The sequence below is a fragment of the Merops nubicus genome, unplaced genomic scaffold (assembly GCF_000691845.1).
Source record: "Merops nubicus isolate BGI_N331 unplaced genomic scaffold, ASM69184v1 scaffold12747, whole genome shotgun sequence".
NCBI classification, from domain to species: Eukaryota; Metazoa; Chordata; class Aves; order Coraciiformes; family Meropidae; genus Merops; species Merops nubicus.
Genome location: NW_008618380.1, coordinates 24,237 through 46,032, shown reverse-complemented (window position 1 = coordinate 46,032; position 21,796 = coordinate 24,237). Strand labels below are relative to the sequence as shown.

Below are 21,796 nucleotides of genomic sequence, written 5' to 3'. Positions count from 1 at the left end.
AAACAGACAAACATCACTTTGGGCTGGTTCCTGCTGTTCCCCCTCTATGTGTCCTCCACAGAAGGGCTGGAATCAACTTGCTCATAAGTGCAGCCATCTGGAGCTCTGCAGTTTTCTGTAAAATGTGTTTTGTTTCAATTTTTTTTTTTTTTTTTTTGCTTTCCTAAACTATCCTTGAATTACAAATTACCACAGATTGCAGTGATTAAACTTGTGGTCCAAGTTTGATAAAGACATCACTGTAATTCATTTAGAGATCCTACCAATATCCCTACTTTGGCCCAGAGAAAGTCACTTCAACTAAAATAAACAGTCTTTTAAAGAGGTAAGAGTGTTAAACAGTTTGAAAGCAATTACTTCAACCATATCTTTGGGGAGAGGGGGTTAGTCTTTTATGGTCAAAAGAAAGGCAAAAAAACCAAATCCAAAACTAAAACCATTGATTATCTGACACGGACTCCTATGTAGGTTAAAGCACAATCACATAGTAACTTATATCAAAAAAGATAAGGCAGCAGAGATTTTGCTTTTTATATGCTTACATTCTTTATCAACTTATGCAGTGCAAGGCAGGTGACCTGAACAGGAGAGAAACCACCTGAGTTCTGTGTGGTATGTACTCACCTCCAGAGCCTTCACAGCAGCTTACGGGACAGCTCCTGTTCAGCTGGAACCAGTACTACTGGTCTGAAACCACAGCCTGACCTTCCTCTCCATTCTTCAAGATATATCAAATACAGAAATATTTACCCAGGAAACAAGGAGCAGAAAAGAAGAAATCTCACTACAGAAATCCAACCAGCCTTTTCTCCAAAAGATTCTCTCTGTTGGTGTATTTTTAAAACCAGAACAAATGCATAAATTAAATTACTGCCACTTAATAACAATTAGATCTGTCACAAGGTGGAATACTTGGGGAGTTTCTAGGAAACAACTGCTCTTCTCTGGATGTTTATCCTACCATGCAAAACACACTGTTGCCAAGTAGCCAACCAATACAGCATTATTTGGTGCTTAAGGTTTGGTGCTTTGGCGTGTGATCATTTTTTTTCTATTTTAGTTTTTACACTAAGTTTGTTTGAATTTAACAATATTACTTGACAATTTCTAGGAACAATAAATTGACATTGTCCCTGCAGTCTTTTCATCCTTTTTAAAGGATTTCTTCCTTTGTTTAAAATGAGCTCCATTTTCTGTTTTTCTCCCCTAAGTGCTAGAATAATGAGTTTTAATGATTTTTTTTTTCTTCCTCCAAGTTTATTCTCCAGGAGTAAAATTTAGCCTTTAAATTCTAACTGCACAGGCCAAATTACCCTTTCACCTGCTCAGTTCCCATAACTTTGCTTTGTACTTCACTTTCATCTATAATCTGGAGAAAAAAATTTTAACACCTGTGGTGTTTAAAAACAACCATTATAAAAAACAAACAAAAAAACCCACTCACTTTTGCTTACCTTTAATGTGATGATAAAGAAGAAAACTAGTCTTGGTTTGGTTTTTTTTTTTCATATTGGATGCTGGAGAACATTTTGCCCAGTAGAAATCATTTGAACAACGAGCCAACAGCCAGCAGTAACGACTCAGTTACCACTGCCTTAGATGAAGTTAAAAATCCACCTCTACAAGTCAAATATTCCATCTTGTGTAAAGGTTTTTGAATTACTGTTTTCTAATGACAATTCTAGCACAGAGGCTGTATCATGAATTTCACACAATTATTTTCTCTATGCAAAGATGTGCTTTTGTGTATTTTTTCCACTTCTCTTAACCATTAACATGGATAAACTGTTGAAAGGAGGACTAAAATGCAACACTCCCAAGTCTTCAGGTATGAAAAACCACCTTAGTTAATTTCCTGGTGAAAGGTTTCAGTGTGTTCAGATACAATCTGCTAAAAAAAAAACAAAAAAAAAACCACAACACCAACAAGCAAGTTTTTGTGTCCTTTTTTAAGGAAAAGGTATTTTTGTCTCAGCAGACAACCACCACAAACCCCCTGCTTCCCAGATATGACAAAACTAAATTCTATGCAGTTCAACTCTTTGAATTTATCACTGGCAATTCATTCAACATGAGAGTTGAAAAGGACAAAACTTAGAATCTAAGCTTCATTTCCTCAAAGAAGTTTAGATATGAGTACACATTTATCACATTCATTAATCACACAGACTTTGACCAGTATCTACATGTAAGTGGGCCACAAATATTTTATTTTACCAAAATTTAGCCAAGAAAACTACAGCTCCTACTTTGCTTTTGATGTTTTCAGGATTTTTTTGAATGGCATCTCTTCTTTCACTAACATTGGAAAAACAATCACTCACTTAAATTACTATTTATCAGACACACCAAAAAAAAGTCTGATATGGTACTGCTCTACCTCTCCACAGAAGGAACACCTTTTCCTGGAATATTTCCTCTTTCTGATCCAGGCAAGCTATGTCTGTCTTCTCATCTGTCTAAGAAGCAGAGCAGCTGGGGGTCCCACCACCCATCTGGACCCACTGAAGACTGCTCCTCACTCCCAAGATGAGAAGTTCTTAACCTAGCAAGTGAAGTGCACTGAAACTAAAGAGGAAACTGCTAAAAAATACCATCTGCACAGTAATTTATAAACTTTTTTTAAAATATATATTTTTATTAAAACGTTTGCTTTTAATGCCTTGCAGAAATACACCACCTTGGAGCCATCAGAAGCTGCTGACTGTCTTCAGACATGTCCAAGGAGGAACAGGTACATCTCCAAATTGTGCTTCAGCAGAATTTTCTTCTCACTTTTAACATTAACTGGTTGTGAACTTGCAAGGTGCTTTACCTTGTCCTTTTAGAAGTATGCTTTAAAGAAAACTACTTTCATAAACAGGCAGTAACCACAGATAAAGTTTCAGCATGCACCAAAGGGCTGAAGTACAGGAGAATCACAAGGAGCACACAGATGTTACTAGATGGGGCTTTTAAGAAGCTACCCACAGAGACAACAGATAAGGAAGAAGGAAAGACTACTTACAGCTGAAGGAGGATTAAAATGCCAGGGTTACAATAGTTCCAGGTCATCTAACAGACTGAGAGAGTTCCAAATTCCCACTCAGTATAGACAAGACAATATGCCCGTGGGGGCAAGCTGCAGCACAATGCCTGAACTCTTATGGAAAGGCTGATACCAGGGATGGCTTGACTCTGATTCACTCAGAAATTAGGCACCAGATTTGAAAGTCTCACATTCATACACTGGGTGGTCTACTCTTTGAGATGAATGGAGTAAAGAAGGCTGGTATCTCTGTCTGTGAAGGTGGAAGAGAAACCTCCCCACCTCTGACCATAGTGAGGACCAGCACTAACAAACCTTGCCTTTGAGGTGTTACCAGCTTCCTCAATCAGCAGCTCAGCACAAGGCTACTAGCATTTCTGACCCATTTCTTTCATTTCCATAAGAAAACAGCAGAGTGCCCCAGCAGATGAGGCTATTTTAAGGTTGACCCTTCATTTACTTACACAATACATACATTACACAGTTGGGACATTTGCATATGCCCTTTATCACAGGATCAAAGTGTTTGATTTATGCCCTTGGCACATACGTACTTGTTTACTGGAGTCAGTATTCGTCCTGCATGGTCTCCAACCCAGCTTTTACTGAAACTAAAAGAATATCTGGGCTTTTTAAAAAAGGTCTTTCTCAGGTTTGACACAGATGATGATTTGTGTATCCTTGGCTTTGCTGAAGTTTTAAGCCAAAAAGTAGTGGTTTAGATGTTTTGCAGATACTTGGAAACTCATTTGTGCAAAAAGTCCAGCAAGTTTTATTCTTAACACCCATTCAAGAAACGGGCTTAACCAAAAATAGATGTACTTAATAGTCCATCTTACTTCATTAATGAAATGTGCAGAACCTTGCTGTGTCTATTTACAGGAGGTTAGGATTTATCCATTTTGGATTTCTTTTCATCTCCCCACAGACTTTTCTGTTATGGTACTTTGATACCCAGTCCATTTTAATACAATATGAGGTTTCCCAGCAAAGTGACTGCAGTATTTCCATACTTAAGCCATACAAAGTGTTTCCAAAACCACATGTACTTTTTGAAAGTTAATTAAGCAGATATTATTGTAGGGATTTCACAGATAAAACTAAGAATCACCATCTTTTGATATATTATATTAATGAAAACATATTAATAAGGAACACTTGTATATATGTTTCCCTTTTTGTTTGTTTAAATTATATTTGGCACCAAAAAAATCAGCCTGTAACAAATTCCAGCATAACAAAGATCCACGGGATCTCACATATAACAGAAGGTGACCTTCCTCTGTCCCTTAAAGCTCCTTCTTTTACTAAGAATCCACCTTGGGAAAGATACTGACTTTATTGTTTCTGCTAATTTTTCTTTCTGCTTTACACTTAGGCTGTTTTGTCTGTATTAGCTCTTCAGGGGTATTCCCCAAAGGAGGCAGAAGTCGCTTCTTACTGTTTCGGTTTTCTGAAAGCCACTGTGGAGGCAGCTCAAAGGGTCCAAATCCAAACTGCGTGGAGTACTTGTCATTCACCATATCAGCTTCTGTGGGCACAGCTGGTGCCACCTGAGCGGCAGAGTCTGAAATTGTCTGTGGTATAAATGTGTGAACTGAAGTCTCTCCTACCTGTACACCAGTGGTAGGAATTTCTTTCTGTTGAAAGTCACCAGAGCAAATGGATTTGGTCTCATTCTCATCTTCCATTGGCTTGAAGATTTGTTGTTGCCCGATATGAAACATCTCCAGAAGTTGGCTCCCTGAACGGACACTGGGCTCCAGATTATCATCTGCAACACCACCCAAGCTGACAACGTTTCTCCTGCTGTACCTTTGATGCAGCTGGACTAGCGTCCCCACTAAGCACTTCCGTACGGACTTGTTCACAGTTAAAAATAACAACGGGTTGGCCAGCAAAGAGACCTTGGGCAACCAAAAGGCAGTGAGGAGCAAGAAGACCGAAATATCGGAAACGTTGAGTATGGTGCGGTAAATCACCAACGTCACGTAGGGGACGCTGCAGAAAATGAATATCATGACCATGGAAAGCAGCATGGCATGCAGCTCAGCTTCCCGCTGCGAGGCATAGGGGATGGAAATTGTATTCTGAGGGGTCCTTAAGGCAGCTATGATGACCTTCTTCTTCTGGCTGGCACTCAGTGCCCTGCGGATAAGAATCATGAAGAGAAACACCACAGCCACGGGTACAATCACAGTGGTGATGTTATAGACGAGGACGTATATCAGGTGGCCAAGGGAGTAACTCCAAGATTCAGAACACGTGGACATGGCATAAATATCGGACACGTTGGTCACGGCAAACACTGGAATGCTGGCCACTATGGCATGGGCCCAGATGTAGATAACCAGGTCTCGGGATTTTGCATCAGATATTTTTCTTTCCAGAGGGTATAAAACAGAGTAGTACCTATGAAAAACAAAACAAAACAAAGAAACCAACCAGCAATCCACTATCAACTGATACAATGCAAATCTGCAGTGAGCACAGTGCCTATGAGAAGTCTCTCGGGAGCTCTCTGAACACAATGCCCCAAATCAGAAAAAAAAAAAGCCACAAGGATCTACTTTTGCAGGTCTATCAGTAATAAAAAATAAGTCAAAACTTCAGGATCACATTACTGGTGGTGACCAATTCTTTCAATAATTGGGACTGTATCACTTTGGCTTATGTATATGAACACTATTTTGATTTGCAAACTGGACAGTAGATTGCACACAGCACAAAATTTCAGAAAATAAGATGGAGGCATAGATAACTCTCATTGAAAGGCCAGACTCATTAATTTGAAATGCTGCTTTATGATAGATCTTTTCTCTTGATATTTGGAAAAAGCTGTTGGTCACATATTACACGCACCCATCTACTGGAAGTACAATGGGGTTTTGTTTTGCACAAACACTAGTTTGCAAGGCCCCCCCAAAAAAGGTAGCCAAACACTGAACATTCCATGTGCATTAAAAAAAAAAGTGCATCTGTGACATGCACTTCAAATTTCAGGCACTGATTCATTGTTTGGTTACTACCGTGGACTTTTAAGTTCACAGAATTTTCATGACAGACCTATCTTTTACACTCACTATTAAACTGTATTAAACTATTATCTACCCTTCCTTAAAAATACTTTAACTTTCAGTTACTGGCTAGATGATAGAGCTGTGCATTTTGGTGGGATCAGTGACTGCTAATAATAACAAGCAAAATGAATGGCAACCAAAAACTCAGACAGTCCAAATGGCCACTTTGCCTTTTTTTAATTCATCTTCTACATACAAAAACCTCTTTGAATTAATCCTGGCTGTATTAATATTGTTTGTTTGTTTCTAAAAACAGATCTACATTTGAAATGTGAAGCTGATGGTCCCACAGCACTGGGAAATTCTTCTAACAGGCAATGGCTTTCAAATTCCACAGCTAAAAATGTGCATCTTGTCTATAATCTGAAGTCTGCTTTCAAGTTCCTTTAAGGGACAATAATTACCATGAAGAAAAGGATAAAAATTTCTCTGAAGACAAATCTGTAGACTCAAAGTCTTTTACAAATGTACAGAGATATGAGTGAACAGAAAAATAAAGGTTTTCAGTGTTACAGAGAAGAATATTTATCCCAATATGTTCTAGAAAGAAACTGTACACTGCGAGCAAAGCACTGGAACAAGAGCAAAAACAGTATGAAAGGGAGAAAGTTGTTACAAAAGCAGAAAGAAGAAAGAAAAATCAAGGAATCTGGCAAATTTGCTCTCTCACCTGTCAAGAGCAATGACTGGGAAACTCAGGATGGTCACTGAGCAGAAGACCTTGTGCAGAAACTTGGCGATTCTGCAGAAGAGCATCGTATAGAGCCACCAGCAGCAGTGTGGGCTGGCACTGAGCGCGATGTCGAAAGGCACGCAGACCAGGCTGGCACACAGCCCCGAGCAGGCCAGGTTCCTAATGAATCGCTTGGTGACAGATTTAAGTACCGATGTTCTGCAGGTGGACCACAGCACGATGATGTTACCTGTGAGGAGAGACAAGAAGGATAAACAAAGCAAAACCAAACACACGCGCGCTTCCAAAACGCAACAACAATAACTTGAACAGATCTGAATGTTCTCTAGTACTGCAAATAAAAATACTTGTTTGGAGTTTGTCAGGAGTCACTGATTTGAATCACCACACTGCTCAAACTAAAACATTTGTAATCACCAGTGGCTTTATATATCAGATAACTGAAAACAATTACTCCCCAGCTATCTCCTCCCAGCTTCTAGTAATGAAGGAATTCAGGAATTTCAGAGGCAAATGCTTAAGAAGGATATCCAAACCGTGGGTTTAAGCCCACCGTTTTGGAAATTCAAGCCCTACCCATTTGTTTCAAACAGGGTGACTGCGTGGCAGTGAGCGCAAGTACACAACGAAAACAGCAACAGCTAAGACAGTATTTTCCTGGTATTATTTTATCTTTTTCTCTCCAGATCTCAGAAAGCAATATAGGATAGAAACTAATTTTCTGTTGTTAATTTTCCTATGACTATAACTCACATAGGCACACCAGAAGACTAAATGAAGCAATCTGTTCTTAGTGCATGCAACTTTAGCTCTCTTTCTCTCTTCTAATGCACACCAAGCCACCAGAAAACTCACACTCAGAGTATAGGATGTCTCCTTTAAAAACCTGGGTTTAGTGAGATTTTTTTAAATTAAAAAAAAAAAAATCAAACAAGTGCTACCAGGAAAAAAAAAGACTAAAAATATGCAAAAATTAAGATTAATTTAATATTAAGGTCTTATCATGAAAGCCATAAACCACCAACAATTCTCAAAGCTTTTGCCACTTCCAATTAATACAAGTTAAAGACAATACTATAGGTAAAGGAAATGCAGACACCCACTATATGACCACAGAAATGCTTACTTGCCCAAAGTGCATTTTATGCACACAGACCTGTGTGCCTGTCCCAAAGACAGGTCAGCCCACAATGGGTGGCAATGAAAGTCAGACGTCTGCACTTACCCACTTGCTTGGAGTGCACTCAGCTCCATGGACCTGACACACATGGGATCACACCACACGTGAGAGCTCCTTGTTCTGCCGTGGTCTGCTCAGGCTGAGAAGTCCCCTTCCCCCGTGTCTATATGGGCAGAGGGTCCTATCCTACAGAAGAAGCAGGTGCAGAGAAGCAAATGGCCCATTCATGCTTCCCTGCTCCATCTTCTTGGCTCTGGCTTTACCATCCCAGGGCAGGCGACACACAAGAGGCAGGAAACTCTTACACTGATCAAACACTGGAGCAGACACTTTCTGTGGTATGTGAGCAGATGGAGAGGCGCTAGTGCAGAGCTAAGCAGGCAGGAGGATCCCTGCTAGCACAGCTGAGTGGGGCACACACATTCAACACCATGTAACCTGGTCCCAGATTCCCACCCATGCCTGCCCAGACACTGCTTTGTTTCAGGCTCCAGCATCTAACACTTGAACATTTTGGTGCCATCTTCAGACAGAGCTTTTGAAGACTCATTGACAGCAACAGGAAACAGAAACTTTCCAAGTGAGTTAAAACTGGAAAGCAGCAGATGAATGAGCAAGGTGACCAGACCAAGTTAGAAGCACACTTTTAAAGACACAAGCAGATTGTGTATTTCTAAGCAAGTCATTAAATTGAAATTGAAAAGTGCTTAATGTTTCACCTCAATGTTTGTCACATGAACAGCATAAAAACAGCATAAAGACATGGAGTTTTCCCAGGGGTTTCACAAGCATTCTTTGTAAACTCACAAGACATCAGAGTTACTATTTTCAGGAAGCACTCACCCTTTTATGAAGTGATCTGACCAAGAAATGAAAGCAAACAGACTTTATAGAGCTCCCCCTAATAATTCTTCACAGTGGTTTTAATGGAGGAAAATCTCTAGTGGAGCACATATCTCTTGATGATACTATCCCCTAGCTAACTGACCTCTCTCATCAATTATAATGTAATTTATCAAATACCTCTCTTTCCATAAAACACTAAGCAACAGACAGCTTACCAGACAGCAAATCCAAGATAAAAATAAAATGTAATAGCTCAGTGCATGAAACTGATTAAACCATGTTCAAATTTTCAAACTGAAGAAAAACCACAATCATTCTTTTTTAGCCAGATTGCTGTGCACCAGGCAAAAATTGTCCTAAACGACAGATTAGTGGGTTAGTAAAATTCTCAGGATTGGCCAAATTCTGCAGCTGTGCTCAGTGCACAGCTCACATGCAAGCCTGTTGTTTTGCACGAGCAGTAACTACATGGTAAAGGCCAGTATCACCTGAATAAAATGTGACTCTATTTTATTTCTCCTGGAGACTTCCTGTGCAGTACCACCAGCTCAACCTAAGCATTGCTACCAGCATGAGAACACCGCTTGGCAAGACAACTCCATTCGCCCTCTTGCAGCTGGACAGCACACAAAGCAGAGCTCAGCTTCCAGCCTCCAACAAAAGTTCAGTGTTCTTACCACATGTTGCTGATACTATATATTGTTGACACTTGTCAGAAGCTCTTTTGAGTTGAAGTGATTTATGAGGCAGTCAGATTTGTTAATGTGTTTGTAGGGTACCTACCAATACGCGCAATGAGAGAAAACAACATTTAAAGCTGCCGACTGAGATGCGAAAAAGCAGAGGTGGTCCCCTACACTTCTCTCTATTGACATCACCATTCCTTGGCTTGATTTTACCTCTTACCAAATAAAAAAACCCAAGCTTTTGTTTGCTGAGTAGCATTTCCCTGTGGTTGCCCAAGTAAAATGCCAGCAGGATCCCATTCTTGTTCACACGGCCACAGCGCACATGGGTGCCACGTAACAGCAGAAAGCTGGGTTAGCTTCTCCATAACAAAATGTACTGTTTCAACAGAAGCATGCAGTACTAACTTTAAAATCCACTTCACAGAAATACTATTGAGGTTTGCGGTAGTTGAATGTCATTTAGAATTCAATTTTCTATATATTGTATCCTCTGTCTTACGCAAATCCCTTTTTAGTAGCTGACAAAACATTGAGTTACATATTTGCTCTCTGATGGGTTCTAAAGAATGGAATCATCACCTGGTTTTGGCAGGTGCTTTGGGCTTGACAATACACTCCACAGGCAGTGTTCAGTCAGTTGTGTTTAAAGCTTCCCAAGCTGCTAGGAGATACTCAGTCAATCAAACCACTTGCTTTCAAAAATTCCTCTAATTCTTCAGTTATTAAAGAAGCACTTTTCACATAGTAATAATAAACTATTAAAATGCCTTGGAGTAACGGAATACCTGGGGTTTCTTGATGTGTTTTTTTTTTTTATATATTTAAATCTTTTCTCTAGTTTGAATTGCAATTGATTTTATAAGCTTACTTCCAAAGCAAGTTTCACCTCCATTAGAATAAATATAACCGAAGAATAGAAAAAATAAATCAGAGGAGTTTTCACTAATACTTCAGAATTCCTAAGCTATTCTTCAGGGTCCTACAGAGGAACTTCGTTACAACTCCAGATTCTCATTTCTTTAATTACTTCTATAAATTATGTTGTATTGTCATTTATACATCAGAGTCACCAGGAAATGAAATTAGCTCTGGCACTGACTGATCCTAAATGGAAGTAGAAAGAATAAAGCATAAAAAAAAAAATATTGGTTCCAATTTAGGAAGAACGCTTCAGACAGACAAAATTAAAGTCAGAGCCTAAAAGGGGAAAAAAGATAAAGCAGACAGAAGTGTCCACTTGTGACACAAAAATTAGTGAATGATTACCTCTCAGGGAAACATTCTTTTTCAACTTGCAGCTATAAGCTGGATATTAATGAGCTGCTCTGATGAACCAGATCAGCTTCAGTACAGACTGGTAGATCTTTCTGCTGATGCCTTCAGATCAAGTACTTGTACACAGTCCTCAGTATCAGAAAGATATAGGCCTGTTCGAGTGGGTTCAGAGGGCCACAAAAATGAACAGAGGGCTGGAGCACCTCTGCTGTGAAGGATAGCTGAAAGGGCTGGGGTTGTTCAGCACCGAGAAGGCGCCAGAGAGACCTTATTGCAGCCTTCCAGTGCTTAAAGGGGGCCTAGAAGAAAGACCGGGAGAGTCTTTTTAGCAGAGCCTGCTGAGACAGGACAAGGGGCAATGGTTTTCAAATAAAAGAGGGGAGACTGAGACTGGTTATAAGGAAGAAATTTTTTACAATGAGGGTGGTGAAACACTGGCACAATTTGCCCAGATAGTTGGTAGAAGTCCCATCCCTGGAAACATTCAAGGCCAAATTGGACGGGGCTCTTAGCAACCTGATCTGGTGAAAGATGTCCCTGCTCACTGCAGGAGGGTTGGACTAGATGATCTTTAAAGGTCCCTTCCAACCCAAACCATTCCATGATTCTATGACTCCATTTCCCCTCACGCATCTCAAAGCCACCCAACTCGGAGAAAAAATTACACCAGAAACTTTGCATGGTATTAAATAATAAGAAGCTTCAGAACAGAACTGTGTGTATTTCCCATTTCATTGCTCCTTACCTTTTCCCAGTAGCTCCTTTCCATGGAAACGCATAACAACATTCCAGGCAACAAGGTAATTCAACAAGCATTATAGCATTTGCACTCTGAATCACTTCACAATGTCTAGAGAGGCACTTTTCTGTTCTATATGTATTAGTCATTCACTGTTGAACTTGTGAAAATCCCTAGTTTAACATGGTATTCTCCTTGACTTACGACTGTACTGGGCTGTTGTTGCACATCTTCATAGTGGGCAAAGCAGCTGTTTTCTACCATGGGTCCCTTTCTGAGGTGTTTCTGCTGGATTGCTTGTAACGGGATTGTACTGGTTAGCCAGGAGGCATCCAGGGAAAGCTGGATGAACAAGCAGCTGGAAAATGTAGCATTTTCCCATCTCCCGTATGTCAGTGATGCCTGGGGCATGACAGTCACCTATAAAGGACTACATGTGACAAAGCATATTCCACACGGGCTGCACAGAATTCCACCGCTAAAAGATGAAATGTTTTTCATTTAAAAGGAAAAGTGCATGTGGTCTTCCCAGAGAATGAGCTAAGTCTACAGAAAGCCCTTACTACACCTGACATCAGTTGACAACCTTGCAAGTACCCAGACTGAATGAGCACGAGGCAAGCCTCCAGCTTGTCTGTGCCTTTGAAAATTTCTCCAAGTGAAAAAGAGGAATGGGAAATACTGAGGTAACCACTGCATGAGACACGGCTCCTTTCCACACTAGAAACAAACACATGCATAAGGCCTGCCAAACAAGGTCAGAGTTCATTTTATCCTCTTAGACTATCATGCCTATCAACATTCAATAAAATCTCCACGTACTATGTACCAATTCCACTGTATTCAGATTGAAAGGATGGTTGTTTCCAGGCATCCCCTACAGGGTTTCTTTTTTAACTGAGAACACAGTACATCTGCAAGCTGCACACACGAAAGTTGCACAGAAGGACACTGAGAAAAGTAAACACAACAATCCAACACAGCATGCTGCCCAGATGTCCTGCTAGCCTTTGTAGTGTTTCAAGTTCCCTATATAGGCAAGGAGTAACATTCTCTGTGCACAAAATGTTACCAGGGTGCCTTAGCCTAATTCAAAGCTACAAGAAATATTGTTGCTCCTTTTCCAAGTTGCAGCCTCCTTGAATTTCACTGCCAGGCACAAAGTGTTGATTCAGGCAGCAACAGCTGAGATAGTTTTGAAATACTAGCTCTTGGCAATAATTCAAACAATGGGAAAGATTCTTAATAACACCTTTAACAAGAAGAGTGATCCCTATGGAAACCAGAGACTGTTACCTAAAACAAAAGCATTTGCCATGCAGTCATCCAAAATAAAAAGAAGAAATACTGTTCTTTGTCAATTAGCCCATTAGCTGGGTATGACATTCATCTTACATTTCTATTAACACTCATCGGCTCGTAACTGAATCAAAATGAAGTCCACACTCTAGTAAAATCCTCCTCCAGCTTGCTTTCCTCTGCTCACTGATTTCCCTCCCATCCAGAGCAGGGTTCTAGGGATCCAGCTGCCCTTCCCAGGAGAGACCTTCTGAGTGCCCCACCCATACTCCCTCAAGTGTTACACCGAAAGAACTGGCAGCCCTCTTCACAAAAAAACAAAGCAGGAAGCAACAAAAAAGGTTAGAAACTGAGCTTTAGCCACTAAAATAGATGTAAATTATATTGTAAGCCCTTTCATTTAGAGTGTGATACTTGTCTACATGGTTTCTGTTCCCAAGAATGCATATAGTTACAAGGCAGAAAAGATTTTAGGGCAAGAGCTGGTTCACAGTGGCTCAGTCCCAGAAAGCGAACCTAAGATTCTCCTGCAGGAACAGGGAAGTCATTGACTTTGGCTGTGGTATTGCCCAGGCCTAGTGCACAGCCAACACTTGCCTACACAATCCACTGGCAGCAGCTACTCTGACTTGTGAAGATGGAACCAATTTAGAAAAATCACTTATGAAGAAATTTAAAATTGTTCTTACAGCAAACATAACTTGTATATGTTGGTATTTGTAATGTCAAAATCACTATGGGAAATGATCATTAATATAATTCCTTTTGTGCATTTTTAAACTTTTTTCTTTAGTATATATATATTTTTTTTTGTAGGCAGATTCTAATGTAACTGCATCGTGCTAAAGGTCTTGGATATCCACTCATATTTCTTTCAGATATACCTATCTGAAGGGAGATAAAGTGCTGCACTGATAACTCTCCAGTTCTCCATCCTCACTGCCTCTTTTTCCCACCTCATTTTGTGTACTTACTGTCCCATTAAATGGATGGAATTTCTGGCAGGAACAATCATTTTCTCCCTTTCAGCAAACTACAGTCCTTCAACAGCTGCCACAATCATTTCAGCCAATCAAGGACATAGCCAAACCTGCTTATTTTGCTGAAGTATACTTCACTTGTCTGAATTCTATATTAAAACTGATGTCTTCAACGAGCCTGAAACTCTTCAGGCTACTTGTAGAGAAAAACATTTAAAGAATATTGGATCTGCAACTTCAGGACCTTGGATTGTTCCCTTGTCAGGAAAATATGACAACTGTATAGCATTACCTTAGAAACCTAAGCTAGGAAATTAAAAACCTGAAAAAAGAATGTCCAGATTTACTGCTTTAGCTATAACAGGAACATAAATCTTTTTCAAAGTTTTTAACTCTTTGAATTGCAGTGCCTAAGGGACCAGCTTCTTTTACTTACTGCAAAAATGTAACCAAAAATTTTAGACCCAAAGACTTCACATGATCACCATGAGAGTCTCCCATGTGGACCAAAGTTTTTACCTCTTCTATAGAGGAGGAAAATAGAAATAAAGGAAACAGATATAGAAGAGGTAATAATGGATGTCCACATCATCGACATCATCATTAGCAGAAGTCCTGCACCTCCTTTGCCAAGCAAGTACCCCACCTAGTGAACGTGGCCTTTCTTACACCAGGCTTTGTGCCAGTGGTCCTCAGAGAACAAATCCCATGTCGCTACTGAAACACTACAAGGCCTGGGGTGCAAGTGAAGCAGATCACAGTCAATCTGTCTGTTCTCCATCACTCTTAGTACAAGAGGAATAGCATTTTGTCCCTTGGTTTTGTAAAGAACCTGGAGAAGGGCCATTTTGAACCTGTACCTCATGAAACAACTGAGAGGATGCAACAGTAGCACTTGTTATGCAAGGTGATGTCAAGCAACACAGCAACTCACTTGAGCTCCCCAGTCACTGTGCTGAATCTTATTGTAAGGAGTAGTTTTAACGCAGGGAGCACATACATGTAAGACTTGGTTTTAAATAACAGTGGTATCCGCCAGTGCCCCTTTGTGGAGAGCCTGCAGCCACTTCTGTTGGTAGCCTCGCTACCTATGTCCAGACACGTCTCTTCAGAGGCTCCTTTTTTGTCTGACTTTGCCCACAGACACCTGCAGTTCATCTGCAGGCAGCTTGGTGCTGCTCAGTAAGTTGTGACCTTTCACACGGCAGATGCGGCTCAGCTTTGCCCCACGTACAGGGCCAGCCTCAGTCCCCAGGAGGCTCTTCCAGGAGAAGCTGCAAGACCCCCGTCCACTCTGTGCAACACGCCAAGGTCAGACCCAGACAAGACTGACAGCTTTGCACTTGGGAGGCTGTGAAAAAACTTGTCTTCTAGAGCACCTCCAGCCTTCTGCCTGGGCTGTAAGCTGCTCCAGCTTCCATGGCAGACAGGAACAACTGCCCACTCTGGACCCGATGACCTCCTGTGCTGTTCAGAGTCTTCCTCTCTCCTGCCTTCATCATTACAAAATGTTGCCAGACCAGAACACAATGTGGACATGGTCCAACAATACCATGCTTATGCAAAATTATTTCTTCTGTATCTAATACTTTTCTAGTTGCTCATTCAAGATAATAAGACAAAACTTAAGAAAGAAGTAAGTTGCTGTGCCATATTGCAGTACAGTGCATATGTGAGATCTATACTGGCTAATAGTATACAACCAACTGGGCAATTTGACTGAATTAGTGGTTAGCTGATTATCCCTGGCTTACTGAGGGAAAAAAACACAGAAATACACACAATTTAAAATGAATTATACTTAACAGAGGAGCAGAATTTAAAAGCCCCCCGGTAATTATTAGCAGTTGGAAGACAGATTTTATATTTTCCTTGGTAATTGAGGCTATCTTGCAGTCTTGATTAAAAAAAATAATTCCTACCCATTAGCATCAATTTTCCTCCTGCGTTGCAGCTGAAATTATAGAGTCTGTATCTGAAAGACACCACAGGAACAGTTATTTCATAGAACAGAAATTATTTTCTGGCCTACCCCACAGTCTTGTGACTCTTTATTCTTCTTTATACAACTAAGAAAGATCTGAGATCATTTTTGCATCAGTTTGACTGTGCTTCCTTTTCTCCAAAGTGCCAGGTTATCAGAAACAAATTTTATTTTTTACACAGATTTGCCATGCAGCCATTTACCAGGTCACCAGCTGGGCATATCTCTCTTAATTCTTTCTACACAGATGTCTTCAGGCAGAAATTGCATATGCTTAATACATCCTGCACAGTGGGATTAATTTCTGTTATATTTAGAAACAAGCTTTTTTCCTCCCTCCACAGCTGACTCTGTAATGAATGGTTCTCTCCTCTCCTCCCAGCCCTGTGAATGGACTCAAACAATACTCACTGGGAAGAAGAAAGTGGAGCTGGGGACTCTGACACGTCTGAAACACCATGAGTTATCAACTGGAAAAAAAACCCAGTATGACTTGAAATCAAATGCTATAACAAAAAAAAAAAAAAAATCACATGTAAGAAAAAAATATTCTATCTGGTTAGTAGAGGGAGGTATTTCACCAAAGAATTATGATTTTACAGAGCCAAAACAAATCTACTCCAGCTTGCCCAAAATTAGAGATGTTTTCCCATGGGATACCTCATGGCAGGTGAGGTGCTTCATTGTCAAGACCATGGTGACGTTTCCAACGGTTACTGAATGCAAGAGGTGAGGTTTTGACTTGTTGGGTCATTTTTCCTTTAAAGCATATAGAGAGCCCTGATGTAAAATTTGAGATTTTATCAGACATTTCACTTACAAAAAATATTCTTGAGATTGTCTCTCATTTTTCTGCAGTCCCCCATCTATACCAGAATTTCACTACAGGACTGCTGTAGTACCTACTCTCCAGTCTGCTCTCCTTGACTCTTTTAATAACTGGGTTCCCTTTTCTTTGCTCAAAATGCTCCCAGCAAGAGACACTGCTGTTCCCAGGTCAATTGTCTCCAAGACAGCACTGATTAACCCAAAAAAGCATTTGGCCTAGTGAAATGGGCCAAAATCATTCATCCTTCAAATGCCTTCAAAGAAAATACTATGAAAAATTAATATTATTGCTTAACACTTCCATTTTACTAAAAAAAGCCAGAAATTCAGCTTGGTCCACATTTTGTATCTAACTCAGCAAAGTCAATGGTTAGTAGTAGATCATCTCATCAGGACTGACAACTCAAAATCCAGAGAGGCATGCAAGTGCCCAGGATTGGCTGAAGTAAGGGGAAACAGATTCAGTTACACAAACAGAAGAAATACTGAAATTTTTCTTGACCTCAAGAAAAGTTTATAAAATTCTAGGTCTGGACACCCTCTACCAACCAAAGACTTCTGAGGGTAAGACAAGCTGTAAAACTGCATAATATTCACCCCAAATACACTCCTGATATGTGGAAAGAATATTTAATTCTCTTTATCCTTTCAAGAATCCAGATGACTACCCAACTGGAAAAGTGAGATAGGATGGGGGGTTTTTTACTGTAAGTTTCCTTTTCTTCTCTGATGTTAGAAATTCAATTAGCCATCCCTATTTGGGCTTCATAAGTTGCTGGATACAGCAGAAGGTACTCTACACTGAAACGAGGCATAACATGGCCAAAACTTTGCCACGTTTCCTTGCACTAGTGCTGGGTTTATGACCTAGCATTGGCTGATGACACAAGCTCCTTCATCAATCATCCATATGCAGTATAAAATTTTAAACTTGTGTTTTGCTGATAGATGCAGCTGAAGAAAATCTTTTTGTTGATAGCTGGAATTTTTAGGTCAATTAGCACAGTAAAATCAATCTGATTTCAATATGATTTTTCAATATTAAAAACACTGATATAAAGCTGGAACAACTGTAACATAAAATTAGTTTCTGTTTTTCTTCTGTGAAACTAAAAAATATTTCATTGTCTTCCCCAAATATACAGAACCTGCTAACATCTATCATGTATTAGCCATATGCATGTAAAAATTAAATGAATGTAAGGTACATGTAGCATAAACTAACCCTATCAAAGAGAGCAGCTCCCATCAGAAATGAGAGAGGAGAGTCATCCATGCACATCCTACCTCTGCCCCCAAAGAGGACTGCACACAAGCAGTGACTTGTTTGATTGGGGCCAATCAGCAAGCGGGTGCCTCAAATCACTTACAGCTCACCCTGTTTTCCCACACACATACCCAAATACATGCTCATTAGGAAAGCCATCCAGGGTTCATGCATCTGTTTACTGCAGTCATCAGTAGAAGAACATTTCTTGTTGTAAGCCAGGCAGTAAATCAACAAATTACCAAGGTGTTAGCTGCTCTGTTGTTGACCTCTGCTTATTTACATTCAACCCACCTAAGGCTACAAACCAAGACCTGCATTATTTATGTTTCAGCTTTCCCACAAAAATTACCCTGTCACAGTGGTTGGAAATGCTTGCACGATATGTTTGTGTAATTGCTTCTCTCTTGTACTGAATCATCCAACTGTCAAGCAGGTGAAAATGTTTCAGATCTCTCTACACCATATGGAAACAACCAAACAGAAAATAAAACCAATCCCGCAATTTCTCTTGGCTTCTGCAGACGAAGTAGCAACAAAAGATGCATGTTAAAAATCTGTAGATTTCAGCTCTTCCAAGAAGGAACTAGAAGGTATCTATTCACAGATGAAACTCCTCCTGCTTTGTAACTCCATTGACTTAATGCAAAATTTGCTATTTTAAGTAACAGGTATATAATTAGTCTTTTTACCTTAAAAAGAAACATAGACACATTTCACTCTCTTCAGGGTGAATATGAACAGCAAAATTAACTTTGCATATTTTACCAGTCCCTGGAATATTGCTACTGTAAATCTGAAAGGTCTTCCAAGACAGCAGAGCCAAAGAAAAAGCTCCTGTAAATTTATCAACAGGCATTTGACATACATCAACTAGTGACCTCAATACGTGAGAACCATGTGGATCCTCCCCTGAGGCACACAGAGACTGGCAACAGAAACACTAAGATTAGTCTGAATGGAACATGCATGTGTGTGAAAGCAGCAGAAGAAACAGTAAAGCAAGGGTTGAGGGATGTCCTATATTGCTAAAACAAGGACACCACTGACAGCAAGGAAACTGGTGAACAAGCAGCAATGTGCTGTTTGCATCAAGACCCAGAGGCCCGTGCTCTGTGACTGCCACCGCAGAGATGACCTGTCAGCAGAGGACTCGTGCTGTAATGCAGGAGGACAGTCAGGAGACTGTACTACAGCACTACAGTCGCTGCTCTCCTGCCTGTTCCAGCAGGAAGACTGACTGCAACTTGGATTCCCAAAATGGTGGAACAAAGACAAGGGGCATCAACCTTGCCAAGCAATTACAAAGGACAGTTAAGAATGAAAATAAGCAGGATTCTAAGGCAGAAGATCATAGAATCATAGAACAGTTTGGGTTGGAAGGGACCTTAAAGATTAGCTAGTTCCAATGCCCCTGCCACAGGCAGGGACACCTTCCATTGACCAGGTTGTGCCAGGCCCCTCCCAACATGGTCTTGAACACCTTCAGTGATGGAGCATCCACAGTTTCCCTGGGCAGTGTCTTCCAGTGTCTCACCACCCTCATAATGAAGAGCTTCTTGCTGATTTCTAGTCTCAATCTACCCTCTTCCTCCTGTAGTAAATGTTGACTCCTAACAAGTTTAAAAGACTTGTTCAAAAAACATTACATTGTCATCCTCCCTGCTCCCCAGAAGTAATCCAGACCTCTTAACATACACGTGTTGGTGCTTGTGAGCATGTATGAGAGAATAAAAGTTAAAAAATAAAATCATATTTCCGTATCAAAGAATCACAGAATCACTATGGTTGGAAGGGACCTCTAGGATCATCAAGCCCAACCTTCACCCCAACATCTCCCTGACCACTAGACCAGAGCCTCAAGTATTACATCTCCTGATTTTTTGAACGCCTCCAGGGATGATGGCTCCACCACCTCCCTGGGCAGCCCGTTCCACTGCCTAACCAAACTCTCAGTGAAGAAATTCTTCCTAATATCCAATCGAAACCTACCCTGGCACAAATTAAGGCCATTTCCTCTCATTCTATCATCAGTAATTTGGGAGAAGAGACCAACAACAGCCTCACTACAACCTCCTTTTAGGTAGTTGTAGAGAACAGTAAGGTCACCTCTCAGTCTCTTCTCTAGACTAAACAACCCCAGTTCCCTCAGCTGGTCAGGTTTCACACGTTCTCATTACACTAAACCATTGTACTATTTAAGATACCAGTTTAAATTTAGTTTTGCAATTTTTTTTGTTAAACAGGACCCTCCTTCTAAATAATAGTGGTATTATCCAACACCAACCCCAAACCATGTCAATGCCTTTCAGTTTGGATGTAATTCCCACTGATGGAGTTTGAATGAAGAAAAAAGGCTTAAATGAGACTGAATGACTCACAAGGTCCCAGCTGCACAGCAACTGTTTGCAGTTACGTGTGCCCAGAGCTAGGAATTAACAAGGAAGCAGAATCCAGGCTACAATTAAAGCACCCTAAAAGACAAACTGGTCTGTGCTCCATGGGCACCACACTACTATGTTACTAGGGGGGTTTATTTTCACATTACCAAATTTTACAGTTATTTTGGCTTCTTCTCATCTCATGTAGCCACTTCTTTCAGCTACACCGCTCAGTAGGATAAAACATACTACTGCTCCTCAGCAAAAATCACGTTGCTTATATCCTCAGACCACAGTAGCAATACTGCATCAGACACACACAACACAAGCCAGTTCTGCACCTTTTCCTGGTCTTGGTCAATTTGAGCTGTTGCACGTGAAAAACTAAATTCTTCCTTACTGAAGTGGTTTTTGCTAACTTTCAGAAGAAACATTTAAGACACTATCTGAAGATTTAGTTTTCTTTAACCACACATTGGTTTTGATACGTAAAAAATTGTAAATGCTTCAAAATATATCATTTTGATTAATTTATGAAGATAGTTTGAATTTTTAGATTGCTTTTATTTCACTGATTACACTCATTTGTATCAGCAATGACCACAAAAACGCTTAATAAACAGATTCACAAATACAAACAAAATAATTCTATAACTGAGAAAAACACAGTTGTATTGCTTGGATTTGGGATGCAAATGGGCTGTTTCATTAAAATAAGTAACTAGACAGAAAACTAGTTTTGGAAACAAGCAAATCTCATTGAAAACATATGATAAATGAACTGCAAAAATAAAAAGCAAACCCAGGATTCTTTAAAAATCCCCTGAAACAACAGTATTGTATATAGTGTGCAATGTCATGCAAGAGAAAAAACTACTCACATATACGTTAGCAAACACCCATTAAAGTTCCAGAAGCAAACCATCAGTGTGCTTACACTCAGAATAAACTATAAAAGAATCTCTCAAACACAAACTACTGAGTATGTATAGGAGTTGTTTTCCTGTGTCAATTCAATCTGGGTAGGGGATTTTTTTAAAAACCAAATTAAGGAAAAGGCGTTACAGAAATTCTCTTTTTCTAAAAGATGTTGCAAATGTCTGTGTTTTGCCACACAAAATGGCTTATTAAAAAAAGAAGCTTAATGAGAAGGCAATCAAATAATAGTACAGCCTACTGGTAGGTGTTACCTCAACTCTTCCTGATTTTCCAGTGGGAGCCAACTCATCAGAAGTAACTATTTGAAACAGTTTGCTACCAGATGCATACTGAGGAAAACCACATTAGAATCACTCTGTAAGCTTTGAAGAGAAGTTTAAAATGAGCAAACAGGGGGCTTCACAGTGACAGTCATTTTAAATTGTAGAACTGTAATAACCTCTTTCATATTTTGAAAATGATATAAATATAGCAGGAAAAACTGCCACCTTTGTTCCAAAATGTTTTCATGAAGAAGTCCTTGTTTTAGCTAACTAGCATGTGGACTTCTTTCAGATTCTGTCAAGGTGACCCCAACTATTACTGAC

At 40.0% G+C, this 21,796-nt stretch overlaps 1 protein-coding gene across 1 annotated transcript in view; it reads right to left on the bottom strand.

The window, feature by feature from the left end:
- Positions 1–4,335: 4,335 nt before the first annotated feature.
- Positions 4,336–21,796, bottom strand: part of GPR176 (G protein-coupled receptor 176) — a 40,935-nt gene continuing 23,474 nt past the window's right edge. Inside the window, exons 2-3 of the mRNA XM_008943431.1 lie at positions 6,779–7,031; positions 4,336–5,440 (exon numbers count right to left, since the gene is read on the bottom strand). Coding sequence (XP_008941679.1) covers positions 4,336–5,440; positions 6,779–7,031 — 1,358 coding nt within the window. The remainder of the gene's footprint in view (positions 5,441–6,778; positions 7,032–21,796) is intronic.